This window comes from Lynx canadensis, chromosome A2, assembly GCF_007474595.2.
Source record: "Lynx canadensis isolate LIC74 chromosome A2, mLynCan4.pri.v2, whole genome shotgun sequence".
NCBI lineage: Eukaryota > Metazoa > Chordata > Mammalia > Carnivora > Felidae > Lynx > Lynx canadensis.
The window spans coordinates 150,554,059-150,568,879 of record NC_044304.2 but is presented as its reverse complement, the minus strand read 5'-3'; the positions used below and the strand labels follow the sequence as shown (position 1 = coordinate 150,568,879).

General features: G+C 39.8%; 1 protein-coding gene across 1 annotated transcript in view; it reads left to right on the top strand.

Annotated features, from left to right (window-relative positions):
- CNOT4 (CCR4-NOT transcription complex subunit 4) overlaps positions 1–12,926 on the top strand; it is a 147,775-nt gene extending 134,849 nt beyond the window's left edge. The window contains 2 exon segments of the mRNA XM_030308504.1: positions 11,050–11,262; positions 11,978–12,926. Coding sequence (XP_030164364.1) covers positions 11,050–11,262; positions 11,978–12,279 — 515 coding nt within the window. The 3' untranslated portion in view covers positions 12,280–12,926.
- The last annotated feature ends 1,895 nt before the right edge of the window (positions 12,927–14,821 follow it).

Genomic DNA, 14,821 nt, shown 5'->3' with positions numbered 1-14,821 from the left:
CTGCCCATTTTTTAATTGGATTATTTGTTTTGTATGTGTGGAGTTTTATAAGTTCCTTATATATTTTAGATACTAACCCTTTATCAGATAGATATGTCATTTGCAAATATCTTCTCTCATTCCTTTTAGTTTTTTAGTTTTGTTGATTATTTCCTTCACTATGCAGAAGCTTTTTATTTTGATGTAGTTCCAATAGTTTATTTTTGCTTTTTTTTCCCCTTGCTCAGGAGACATCCCCAGAAAGAAGTTGCTATAGCTGATGTCAAAAAAGCTATTACTGCCTGTGTTCTCTCCTAGGATTTGTATGGTTTTAGGTATCACAGTCTTTAATCCATTTTGAACTTGTTTTTGTTTTGGTGTAAGAAAGTGGTCCAGTTTCATTCTTTTGCATGTTGCTGTCCAGTTTTCCCAACACCATTTGTTGAAGAGACCATCTTTTTCCCGTTGGATATTTTTTCAGTTTTGTCAAAGATTAATTGGCCATATAATTGTGGGCCCATTTCTGGGTTTTCTGTTCTGTTCCACTGGTCCATGTGCCTATTTTTGTGCCAGTACCATACTGTTTTGATTACTACAGCTTTGTATTATAACTTGAAAGTCCAGTATTGTGATGCCTCCAGCTTTGTTTTTTCCAAGATTGCTTTGGCTGTTTTAGGTCTTTTGTGGTTTCATAAAAATGTTTGTTTGTTCTGGCTCTGTGAAAAATGCTGATGGTATTTTGATAGGGATTGCATTGAATGCTTTGGGTGGTATACTTTAACAATATTTGTTCTTCCAGTGCATGAGCATGGAATGTCTTTCCATTTCTTTGTGTCATCTTTATTTTCTTTGATCAGCATTTTATAGTTTTCAGAGTACAGATCTTTCACCTTTTTGGTTAGGTTTATTCCTAGGTATCTTAACTGGTTTTGATGCAACTGTCAATGGAATAGCATCACAGAAACTTTTAGGCTGACACACAGTAGATTCTGTGAAAAGTCATCTAAACACTGCTGGTACCCAGTGCTACACTTCACATCTTGTCGCAAAAGATTACCATCAGAAGACTTACCAGCAACTGCTGAATTCAAGATACATAATACTTAGGATATCCTAGAAAGCCCATCCAGAGAATAAATTGTTTTGATATGATTGGATCTTTCTGGAAATGCATTTTGGCTCTCATCACTTTATTCCATTTGTTTTATGGAATTGATGTGTCAGTGGGACAGAGATACGGCTGGCTTTAAAGTCTTGAGTTTGGGCAGGCAGTAGAAGAAAGAGAACATGGGACAAAGAAGGAGGACATTTCCAGTGGAAAACAATTGTCAGGATAAGCTGCCTCCACGACTACCTGTTCTGCTTCAAAATTAAAGTTTAACTTCCTGTGTATTTCAGTTGGAAGGGACCTAAGGTTCTAGCCAAAATGCTACATATTATTTTCCATGGAAAATGCCCCAAATGCAAGCTATAGAGGAGCAGTGCTTGTTAAACTGTTGATTTCTAAAGAAATCATACAGCTCCTAATCTGTTTCAGAATTTTCCCAAGAACTAATTATAAGCATGTAGCTTCTAGAATCTGCCGTCTTCTCCTTTTCAGGCACTTAACAGTGGTTTTGTGATCACATCTGTGAGGATTAATTCCCTGGAATAGAATTCATTTTGCACCTAAAGATTTTAAACTCATTTAAATTGAGTGAATGTGTTTTTGTTTTTTGTTTTTTGTTTTTCTACTGTCTTTGCATCTTTACTAACTTACAGTTCTCTTCACGTTGCTTAATCTGTCCTTTCTGGTTTGAGGATTGTGCTCTTTTTGTAAAGAAGATGGAAAAGAAGCAAAATAAGCTGGGACTGCATAGCTCTGCCTCCTCTTGGGGCTCAGCGTTGTGACATCAGGCTGAGCAGTGGCTTTTCCTACTTTTCTCCTGTTCCAAACTTAGCTCTTTCTTGCCTTCAGCATTTTCAACAAGCTTCAGATCATTACATATTCTGATTTTAGTCCTCAAGGATTATGACACTCTTATATACAGGTAGGTTTTTTACCTCCATCCATCTTTTCTAAGCTTAATTTTCAAATCTAATTCCATGTGATTCTCCCAGTGCAACAGCTGGTTCCTTTAGATTTCTCCTCAATTTCTTTCCCTTATTAGAATCATTTATTCTTGCATAATCAGAAAGTCATATTTTGGCATCTTCTGTGGCCTGTGAATCACTGCCTCCTATAACCATGGGACCACCCTGAGCCATCCTTTTTTTTTTTTTCTTAAATACCTTTTTTGGAAAGCTGTCTTCTCCAAAAACCTGGAAGCAAATGTTCAGGGCTGTTCTGTTAGGAAACATTAAATACCTGTTGAGGTCCAGGTTCGGGAACTGTTCACTATATGCAAAGAGGGTTAAATCAAGCTCCCTTTCCTGGAGGAGCTCGTAGTGAATTAGAAGAAAGCCAGTACATAAACAAGTAATTGCAGTGTACTGTGGTGATCGCAGAAATAGCCAGGATGCCTGCCATCCAGGAACTCAAGTCTAGTTATTCTCTTTTCTTGTTTCTGTAAATCCTAAAATTACGTCACAGACTCTTAGGCTTGTGTTACGTTCACAATAGCCAACTGGTTCTTTGATGGTCAGGAAGTCAGTTTTACTAGGATTATTTTCTTCTAGCAGATTCAGATCTCAGACGTGTTAGGGTAGTTTACACACCCCCATGTCTGTGTAGTTTTGTCATTTGTCTTGGTGAAACCATATTCTGATGATCACTATACCCTCTCCTGGATGATAAGCCCTCTCAATCATCCTTGGGTCTCTTCACTGTGCTTCGTTCTTGGTGCTCAGTTTTGTGTTCACTTGACGGCTTTTCTTTACGCTTCCAATTTTCAGATTTTATAGATTTCTTATACTTGATTTCTGTCCCTCCCCATCGCTTAGCTCTGTTGCTTGTATGTCCTAGTTCACGTTCCATCTAATCCAGGCTGTAATGCTTCCAAGAATGTATTTATCTTTTGCATTAACTTTTAAGTGTATTTTTTTCTCATTCTCTATATAGCTTTCTATATAGACATCTTTCCATAAGTATTTTTCCGTTTTTTACAAACAGATTCTTCTCCCTTCGATCCTTCCTAAGACAAACATCTGGATTTTTTTTGGTTCTCTTTAAATGATCTGATTCTCCCCTAAAACAGAGGGGAGATGTTTCAGAACATTCTAGTAGAGAAAAAGTTACATACACATTGTGTAAAACACATCTACTTGTAGTTCGAAATGCTTCTACTGTATTTTAGATCAGCTGCTCCTGCTACTCTCTGTTCTGTATGAATGCCCAGTCCTCTTCACTAGCAGCTTCTCTTGCCCTGAGCTTTTCGGCTCACCACCGTTTATCCTGCACACAGAATGGCACAATAGTCCATTTTCTTCTTTATGCCCACAGGACTTTGTTCATACCAGAAGAGCATTTATTGTCATCCAAGCAACCCTTATTTAATCTTGGTGCATTGGATTTTAAAAAGTGCACATGCCAGTGCACACACATCTCAAGCACTATTGAAAACATGTCATCATAGTGGCTCCTTTCCCTCAGTTTACATGCACAGAAGCCTTTTGGCCCCCCAAACCTAGCTGATTCCTGCTTTCAGAAAGATTTGCATCTATTTGGAGAGAATGATTTGAGTCATAGCATTCTACAGATAGGAATTAAACAAGCTTTCTAGGGGAAAGTGATTTTTCAGCTCTTCTCAAGTTCGGTCTTTGATTCAGCAGATATCTTGAAGCACATCAGGTTTCTAAGACACTGAGCAACGTGATGAAGCATGTATAAAATGTGCCCTTACGGGCCTTGCAGTAGACTTGAGAGGTGTGAGTACACGTAAGGGTGAACAGCAGCCACATTGGTGTCACAGCACAGTTTGCTGCCCAGTGAGTGTGATCCAGCCCGCGAGTGCTGTTCTCGAATGGTCTGAGCGGAAGAGAAAAGACTTAAACTTTTGGAAGATTGAGTAAAAATTAATTGAAGAGATCAGGAAAGCATTCTAGACCAGGAGAAAGGCACAAAGTAAAAGCAGAGTCCGGGAAGCCCAGGCCATCTTTAGCTGGCCCTCTCCTGTGTGTGTTATTTCTGCTTCCTTCTATTAGTAGTAATAAATTTTGGTTTTTTCAGGTTCTTCCGCCCTCAAGTTTTTTTCATTTGAGTTCTTAGAATTTTTTCACTTAGTTTAATCTCTACCTTCAAATCTATTAAATCCTTTAGTTTTTTGTGCCCCAGAAAATCCACTCTGCAGTACTGGTCTGCCTTGCTTTATAATAAGCATAATCCTAGAAATTTGAGTGGCAGTTCTTTTTGTTTAAGTAGAATAGTATTTTTTCATAAACCTGAAAGAATTTATTCACAAAATAGTCATTTTCCCTGCAAATCTTAGTTAATAAATTGAAATGATTTCTGTGGCTCACCTAAAAAGTACAGCATGCCGATGTGATAAAGCTGTCTTTCATGTTCTGGGAGGAGAAATTTTGTAGGCTCTTTAAAGTTTGGTTTAACACATAGGGCAAGCATAAGTCATTTATATTTGAGTTGCTTAGAGATATGTCGAAGCTGGAGAAAGTTTAGGCTTTCTTAAAATCATATACTGATGGAGACGCATTCCAAAACTGACAGGAAATAATATACGTAACAGGGTGAGGTGGGAGGGCTATAGAGAGGGGTAGAGTGCCTGAGACGGAGTGACTGTGTGTGTCCTTCTAAAAATGCATGAACATTTGAGAATCCAACGGGCAAGGAGTAACCACAGTGGGAACTGGATTTCAAATGTACAATCGCTTGTACCAAGAAAGCTTTGTTTCACTAAGTAACCTAGCCACTGGAGGGAGCCTTTGACTTTAAACTATAGCGGACAGCAGTAAAAGAAAGGAAGATAAAAGCTTTTAGGAAAACAAGATCAGGTTGCCAATTGAGGCTTTGAGGAGTAACCAAAAGCTTTAAATAAAGCTGAAAAACTGAAGAGCAAAATAAACTGATGGGCATATTTGGGACTCTCAACGACTATTGCCCAGTTGGGGTGGGTTTGACCACTGATAGAAATTTACCTTGAAATTCAAGAGGTCTCTCGCCCTAGGGGTTGCAGGTAAGAATGGAGTAGCCTAAGGCCAAATATGCGGAGAGGCAGGCCTCCAAGAGGAGACAGAAAATCCTGACCTGGTGGTCCAGATTGTAGTAGAGGAAACAAATACTTGGGATGGCCTTTTGTTTTCAGGTTCCCTTGTGTGTTTTATCTCCTCATGTTGTCATTAGACACAGATCTTCTGTCTTCATGGTTAGCAGCAGGTACTGGTTTTCAAATGCAGTCTTACATGGCACCCTAATATGTGAAATAGATAAAAGCAAGATGGGGAGATGGGGGGAGGACAGGTCGTCCTGGTCCCCTGTCCCCTCGACTTTCTCCACAGGGGCTCCTGAGATGGTTTTGCCGGCCGAAACCAATTTGGAAACCAGTCTTCGGGGTGAAGATTTTATGCAAACTTGAAAAACTCATTAGCTTGCCACCAGTGACAACTTACAAAGAGCAGATTTGCCCACAGTTTCGCTATCTGTAGCAAAGTTTTCAATTCATAATGATGAACACATTGCAGTGAAACTGAGGAACAGAAAGGAAAGAAACCCACTCAGCCACTATAATGCTGGGTGTTCTTGCCTAAGCTGTTAATCTTTTCCTGCTTTATGATTTTCTGTGAAAGATCTGATGTCAGAATACAGCTTAGTTTTATTTCATAATATACTCGACCCTCAAATAACACAGGGGTTAGAGGCACTGACCCCCCGTGCAGTTGAAAATCTGTGTATAACTTCAGACTCCCCCTCCCCAGACTCAGCTATTAATAGCCTCCTGTTGACCAGAAGCTTTACCAATAACACAGTCGATTAACACATATTTTGTTTGTTATATGTATTATCTATTGCTTTCTTACAGTAAAGCAAGCTAGAGAAAATAAAATGTTATTAAGGAAATCCTAAGGAAGAGAAAATACATTTAATAGTGCTCTACTGAAAAAAAGTCCACATGTAAGTGAACCCGTGTGGGGTCAGGGTCAACCATGTAGCCATTGCTTATAAAACATGTCTCTTCTGTACATCCTAGTTAATGGTTGGACTAGTCTGGAGTTATGTAAAAATACCACAGATGGTTTCGACCTGTTGTGGATGTTTCAGGCTCGGGGTGTCTATGTAGTAACAAAAACAGCTCCACGTGTGCATGACTGCCCTTGTTCTTTCCCCCTAGACATTTCCATAAGTGTGCCTCACTGGCCTCTCTTTTTACTGAACTTGATAGCATTTAATGGTCACGTACAACCCTGTGACATTTCTTCTGTTGCTCTTCCGGTGATGTTGAACTTTTCCCGTATTTGCATTGTCTCACTGTCTAGACTTTAAACTCCTTGAGAACAAGAGACAAGAGTTTTAAGTTGTTAGTTCTCCTTGCATACCGTACGCCGTCAGTAAATAGTTGCTTTGACTTTCGTCTTGGCAGTCTTAACACATACATTTTATAATCTTTGTTGTTGCCCCAAACTGGATTTCTCAACTTGCTTCGTGTGCTGTGATCAACTCGTTATGGACTGGGTGTTAGGTAATCAGCAAGCTGGCTGAATTTTAAACATAATTTCTTCTTTCTGGTGTTCTGATCCACGGAAACATAGTATACTGATACTCCTCACATCATGGCATATAAGAATGTAGTATGTGGCATCTTGAAGGTACTTTAAATTGTATGTCTTTGAGTTCTATACTAAAAAATAAAACTGCAAACAATTTGACCTGCTTTCCTGCCCTCAAATTATTTAGTCCTGTAAATAGTGTTTTGTTGTACGTATTTGAAAATTATAATTAGTTTTTTTAATATTATAAAACATTTAAATGTTGTCAGCCGTCCTTTAAAAATGTACAGTTCTTCCCGGAGTAAATACTACAACTAATTAAATACAAGTCAGATAGTATCATTTCTAATATAAAATATGTTCACTAACTTGATTTTCATTGTACATTCCTTGTGGAAAGTTTAAGGTACTTTCCCATATCTCGACCTTGCAGTATTTTGGTGAGAAGGCTTATCAGTTCAGTCGACTGACTGCACAGTCCCTCTGTGGAGATGCTGGGTGTTATCCCTACGTTCTCGGAGGAGACTTGTTTGCACAGAGCCAGTTTCTGGCAAGTGAGGAGTCCTCTGCCTTGTCTTTTTGGAAAGTTTACTGTCTATTCAGTATTGAGTACTAATAAAAAATAGTTGTTAGGCAAGTAATAGATGGGCTTCAGATTGCTTTCCCTTCTCTCATTTTGTCCCTACAAGAAACCAGGGTGGATATTATTCCTACTTATGAAATAGAGTCCTGGGATATTAAGATACTTATATGCCCAAGTTTGTATTAATTACCATGTAGAGCTGATAAATACAATCAGTCCATCTGCAGTCTTCAGCCCAGTATTGTTTTCCATTAGATCTACTGGGTTGTACATACTAAATTGCACCCCAGTGTGAAGTCCTGTATCAATAAACAGAAATGAAGATGCATCAAGTTGAGTCCACTGGTCAACGTTCTGGTACTATTTTAAAGGGAAATATGTATTGAGTGGGATTTTTTCAAAGCCCTAGAAACTAAGGAACCAACTTCCTTTGTGTCATTCGTTCTCAACCAGGGACCATTTTGTTCCCCTAGGAGTCATCTGGCAATATTTGGAGATACTTTTGGTTGGCAGAACTGGGATGTATGGGCTCCTAGCATCTGGTGGGTAGAGGCCAGAGATGCTGCTATACATCCTGTAATGCATAGAACAACCCCACTTAACGATTATGTAGTCCAAAATGTCTGTGGTGTTGAGGTGAATAACCCCTGCTATTGTATATTGCAAAGAATGGATTACCAGAGGCCCTTGTTGCCAGAACCAATTGGAGTCCAAGGCAGGGAGGGAGCAGGTTGGGGAAGGAGGTGATTTCAAGTATGGCTGGACTGAGAGAGCTATTTTGATGAAGTTAGGCTTTAGTTAATTTCCCATCCCTTGCCTGTTCTTTATGCCAACACTTGGCATAGCAACAGGGGAGAAAGCTGAAGAATATTTCTCTTCTAAGCTACTTGGGAGTCAGTGTTCCCATTCCAAGAGCTAAAGATGTCAGTCCGCTTCCCTGTGACACTTGGCAGCTTCACTGTGAACCAGTCGTGCATGCTGTCCAGGTCCTGAGATGCCTAGATACATGACTTTGTTTTTTGGCAAGATTGTAAGAATTATAAACTAGCTTATTTATTTCTCAAGGTATCTTATAGTTCACCTGGGATGATATGAGTTTCTCACTGTTTTCTATATCATGTGGCAAATGTGAGTTTCTTTGGCCAACAGAGAGTTGACCCTTAAACAATTTGGGGTTAGGGGCACCAACCCCCTGCATGGTTAAAAATCCACGTGTAACTTTTGACTCCCCAAAACTTTACTAATAGCCTGCTGTTTACCAGGATGCTTTACCAATAACATAAACAGACAACACATATTTTGTATGTTATATGTATTATATACCGTATTCTTATAATAAACTAAGCTAAAGAAAATGTTATTAAGAAAATCCTAAGGAAAAGAAGAATACATTTATAGGACTGTACTGTATTTATCCAAAAAAAGAATTGTGTGTAAGTGGACCCATGCAGCTCAAATCTGTGTTGTTCAAGGGTCCGCTGTACTCTTGCCTGATTTCATTAGTCTAAAATCAGGGAAACATGTTTTTTAAAGTAGACTTTATTTTTTGGAGCATTTTAAGTTTACAGCAAAACTGAATGGAAAATGCAAAGTTCCTGCGGGTCCCCTGCCCGTGAACAAATGTCTTTTGACTGGATTGCAATACTAATTTTCAAATAAACTTTATATAAATGCAAATATTATTCTGTTAATGCCAAGTTAGGGGTTCCTTGGTTCCACTTCTCACTAAATGTAAAGCAAAAGTAAGGAGAAAATTGGTATTAACTGAGTCATGGGTATTTTCTTTTTCTCTATTCAGTGGAAAAGAGGGTCTCAAATCATCTCTACAGTCTTCTTAATTGACTTTAGCTACCTAGGTCAAGAGCATTAATCTTCATCGGAATTGTTCCACGTGGTTATACATCATCTTTTTATATCAGGGGGATTTTATTTCCCTCCTAGGAAGCTTTCCTTGTTTAGAGTTCCGTTTCTGGTTAATTGAAAACCATTTTAAGTTATTCCGTCTGACGATTTGATCACTTTAAAGGTTAGACTGTGCCATAGTCAGCAAACCTTCCTGTACTGGAGAGTATTTTAGAACTTTGTTACTTTGTTACTGTGAATTGCCTCATGCAGTTGGGAGTCAGGGTGAAAATGACTATTGCATTGTTGATTAGAAATCCCTCCCACCCCCAGCCTAGCTGCAAAGTCTACTCTGTTTATTCAGCCAAAATATTTCTCTATCCTGCTACTCATGGCCAGTGGATATACTATAATGTTGCTGTGTTTCGATTGTGCCTTTTTTAAGTCATGGGTCTTACAGATCCATTAAAAAAGGCAATTAATAGTCTATATGGTGTAGATCAAGAGAGAGAGAGAGAGCTTGGCGTCATTAAGAAAAAACAACTCGGGGTCTGGGTTCAAGTCTTTATTAGTTATGTGACATTGAGCAAATTATTCTGGAGTGTGTTCATCTGTTAAATGGAGATTATCGTCCCCGTTCCGCCTACCTCACAACACGAGGGCCAAATGAAACAATAAATAAGTGTGAGAGAGCCTTGTAAATTGTACAGCTCGGTGCACGTGTAAAGATGCAAACAGGAGGCGCCTTAGGAAATGCCTTGATTGTGAAATGAAAGTAGGTTTGAAGAATTTCTTTTCCCTTGTCTTGACTTGTCTGAATGGCATAAATTGCCTTTTCTTCATCTTAGTAATTCAGGGATGACTTTTGTTGGGTTTGGTTGTAGTTTGTTTGTTTTTTTTCTTTGTATGAATAAGGCCAGTAGGGTTAAATGCTTCACTTGCTGAAACATGATACATAGAACAGTAAATTGGTGCAAAGCAGAATTATAAAAAGACAATTCTACATTCACCAAATAGCACAGACCACCTGCTAGAATACCATCATCATCAGTGGTGATTGCTTACCAATTCTCTGCTCTTCTCAAAAACCTCAGTTGGTAGTTTGACCTACATTCCTGTTTTCACTAAAACCATTACTCTACCACCGACCCTTCACCCATTCACCTCCAACCGATGTGTTACCGTATGTGGATTCTGGATGGTGGTAGATCAAGTTTAGTTACGACTTATCAAAAGCCTTTTTACGTTGATGTGTCTTGTCAGGGATGACACTATTCATAAGTAGAACCAGAGAACCAACTGTAGGACTCCAGGACTTGAGTTTTAAATGATCGGTAGAACTGTTGGAATAGGGCAGGCAGGCTGCGCTGGAAATTATCCCATCTGAAAGGTAGCTTAGCCCCTGCCTACTCGGCCTTTATGACTAATGGAAAAATGCTCTTTTCAAATTCAAAAGCCTATTCATTACTGCCTTTCTCCTCTGAAATGCATTACCAGTTTTATCATCAGGAAGAACTTAATTATTTTTCCTTTTCTATTGCCTTATGTTTATTCTTCACAAAATGACTTTTCTTCCACTTACCGGGCTCAGAAATAAGCTCCTATGTTGAACTTTGCAGGCTTGATAGCATAAGTCAACTCAGCTGGCCAACTGCCTCACTCCCTGAAACTTCATAACGTGGCTGAAACTAAATTGTGCTCTGGAGCATTGAGTCTTTAAACCGGCTTAGTGATTTACAAACACAAAATGGTGAAGAGCCTCTAAGAAGGACAAGACTCTCCCTCTCCTGACCCTTGAGCAAATTCTTCCTCACTGATTTCAGGGGCTCTGAGCTCACGAGAGAAATCCTAACCCAAGTTTATCTTGCTAGGAAAACCCATCTTAAATGCTCAGTAAAGAAAGAATAATTCTTCTCCCGCTTAACCACGAAAGAACAACATCTGTTTCTAACGTCAGCTTTTTATTTTTTTTTTTTTATCTTTCATTTTTTTGTTGGTAAATCTCCCAGACAACAGCAGTTCTGTAGAGAGTTTAAATATGAAGGAATGGCAGGACGGGCTAAGGGCACTTCTACCCAACATTAACATCAACTTTGGTGGACTGCCCAATTCTTCCTCCCCCTCCAACGCCAACCACACTGCACCAACGTCCAACCCCGCCACCACCGACAGCCTGAGTTGGGACAGCCCTGGCAGCTGGACAGACCCAGCCATCATCACAGGTAACTTTCTCGCTCCTTCGGCTCCACTGACTGCCATCCATTTGGTTTTTAGCACAGATTAAACGCAGACAGAGGTCTCTTCAACATCGGCTTCTTTCCACAAAGCCACACGCGTGCGGTGGCCTGTGTCGTTCTCTGGGGTCCTGCAGTCTCGGTTAGCTGTGTTGGCCTCGTTGTATCAGAAGGCATTTGGTGCCTCGGTTGCTTCTCTGGGTGTAAGTAGGGTGCTAACGTCTGGCAGCACGTGCGCATGTTTCAAGTCTCAAAGAACAAAAGTGTCTGACTTACCCTTTTAAAGGAACATACTCCACTTTTGAAAATAAAGCTCTCTATTATAAGGCTATCTTGTTTACGTACCCCTGTTAGAGAAGGCGAAGCGCGATTGGGAGATGATGGCATACAATTCTGGGGGCTACTTCCCGCAGCTCTGCCTCTGTGACAGTGGGGGACGATGTCTATGCCGCTGAAGAGGAGGCATGGGTTTCTCTAGCCATGATTCATGGTCCTTGTGGGCGGAGGACTCAAAAGAACATAAGATTAAAAAGGTCTCCTCTGGAAGGGGTTTAAGATTTGTAAGTTTCGTTTCTTTTTGGATAAACTGATCACCTGAGACATTTTTTGTTTGTTTGTTTGTTTGTTTGTTTGTTCGATGGGTTTCTTACTCTTGTTTCGCAAACTCACCATCTCCCCCCTTGTTTTTCTGTTCTCTCCTTAGGTATTCCAGCAACTTCAGGAAACAGTTTAGACTCTCTTCAAGATGACAATCCTCCACACTGGCTAAAATCCCTTCAGGCCCTCACAGAGATGGACGGCCCCAGTGCTGCTCCACCGCAGACCCACCACAGCGCCCCCTTCAGCACACAGATCCCTCTGCACAGAGCCAGTTGGAACCCCTACCCTCCTCCTTCAAACCCTTCCAGCTTCCACTCCCCACCCCCAGGCTTTCAGACAGCCTTCAGACCCCCCAGCAAAACCCCCACAGATTTACTACAGAGTTCAACACTGGACCGCCATTAGGGAAAGAGGAGAAACCATTAGAAAACGCAGGATTTGTCCCGCCCTGTTTTCTCCCTCTCGGCCCACACCCACAGCTCCCTTCTCATTCTTACGTTCTGAAGAATCCAGTTCCCGATCAACTTTTTTTTTCTCCTCACCCCCAGATGCAATGCGATCACAGGGTCATTACCATCTCTTTTTTTTTTAATTGTAAAAGTTTCTGTTGATCCAGCATTTGAGTGACACTGTTGAATGTTTCCTAAAAATGCCTTTTTAAGGAGGGACAAAAAAAAAAAAAGAAATCAAAGGGCAGTCTCAATACTTAGAAAATTACTGTTTGTCTGTTGCGCATAATAATGACATAATCTGCTTAGCAGAAAATGACGATTAATCTTTAGGAAAGGTCAAGTAAATGCATTATCAACTGCAAAAGTTTTGAAAACCAGGTTAATTGAAATGAGATTGCTAAGTGCATGGGGGAAAGCAGTGGTCCTGACATCCATCTTGTATTCAGCTTATCACTATTGCAGGGAAAATGCTTTTAATTTAATTTAATTTTTAATTCTTCCGACAAGTTGATGGAGAGGACTTGATTGTGTCGTTAAGCAAAAGAATTTATTGGAAGTTGATGGAAAGACAAATTGATCTGTAGCAGTAACTGGCCTATTGCTAAAGAGTTGATAAGGAGGGGAGAAGTGATTTTTTTTTTTTTTAAGGAGAAAAAAATTTTTGGCTTTAGATTTAAAGTAAATTCAGATGTTTTAAAGAAAAAAAGTATTCACAGATTTAATACCTATGCATAACATAAGAGCTGAAATATAAGTGATTTCTTCGGTCTTTCTCCTCTGTCAGAATCTTTTTTTCTTTTCCCTTAAAATTCGCCTGACTGGGGCACTCTGAGATAGCACTGCTCTGGGGCCATCTGATCACCATCAGGAGCAAATCTCTGACCTCCTTGCCTGCAGCTTTTACTTAACCCTGTAGTTTCTGGACGTTTGTGCAGTATTGAAAAGACAGGAGAAAAGAAAACAGAAACCTGGTTATAACCTGACGCTAAAACTAAAAACAAGGAAATGTACCTCTTTCTTCAGAATTAAAACTAAAATCTTAAATAAAACAGAAAACTTGATGATGACCCTTGGGTTGTTCTTGTTTTTGTTTTTCCATTTTCTTATACGTGAGCTTGAGACATTTTGCGATAGCAGTCGTCAGATGTTTTCGTTGCTCTCCCGTCGTCAATAATAGGAAAAATGGTACAGAAGAAGAAATCAGAAAAAGAATTCATCTTACCGTCGGTCTTTGCCATCTTTGAATATCAGCCCGTCTTGTCCTCAAGACTTCCTCTCCCGGTGGCTTTCGGTAGAAGATAACTTCCCTGTTATCTATTGTACTTCCCTGCTATTGTACTATGCAGGCCAGACCTCAACCGAGAAGACTCGTGAGCCAGGCAGGAACAGATGGGCTGATGATGTGCCGAGACGTTGGTTGGCTTGAGAGGCCTGGAGGGAGGAAGAGCCATTGCGCTGTGCAAGTAGCATTTCCTTGTGTGAGCGCCATGATAGGAAAGAGATTGGGAGAACGCTGATGTCGACATCCCACAGACACCTCTTCTGTGACCAACCCATTCCAGGGAATACCTAACAATGGGGAGAGGGTCACATCACTGACTAGCAGAGGGTGGGGGACAGAATGAAATGTTCCCTCCCAGGTTCTTAAGAATCTGCGTGGTTTGCATTTCCTGGCTTGGATTACATTGACAAGTCCAAAGATGGAGTTTGGGTATTTTCAGCACATGATTCATAAACGGAATCTTTGTCGAATGAATTAAGTAGGTCTTGTAAGTCATGCATTTCACATTGGTTTCTTTTTCTTGCCTATACTTTGTACTTCAATTTGCTACCAAAAACCTAAATAAATAAGTAAATAAATAAATACGTAAATAAGCAAAAAACACAAAAACACACACACAAAAACAATTTCCACACAGTTTTTGAAAAATGAACAGGATAATTTCAAGTGTCACCACAAAAGCAGATGTTGACCAGATGAGTAGTAAATTGGTTTTGTTTTTTTGGTTTTTTTTGGTTTTTTGTTTTTTTTTTTTTTGAATCAAGATGTTACTCTGTTAGAGGACTAGAAACTGCAGACTCTCTATGTCCTGTGAACTTTGCTTTTGCTTCGGTCTCCTGAGTGATAGACCAACACACGGATACTATTCAGGTAGCAGTGAATTGTGATCAAGGCTTTTGGGGGAGGAGGGCTTGGATATTCCTATTCCTGAGAGAGGGGTATATCAATACAAACGTTGCTTTTTCTGTAAAAGAAGAGACATTCTACCTTGCAATCTGCTGTGATTGATTGTATGTATGTTCAATGTATAGTCTTATACATAAGACTATAAAACGTATTTAAAGAGTAATAAATAAAAGCCTGTGTGCCTCCCACCCAAGTCAAACGTAAAACCAGCAATTTCTTGAGGACTCCTCTGGCCCTCTCCAGTTATGCTTCCTTATCTTTTTTCACCATCCACAAGTAACTATTCTGTTGATTTTTGTGTTAATCT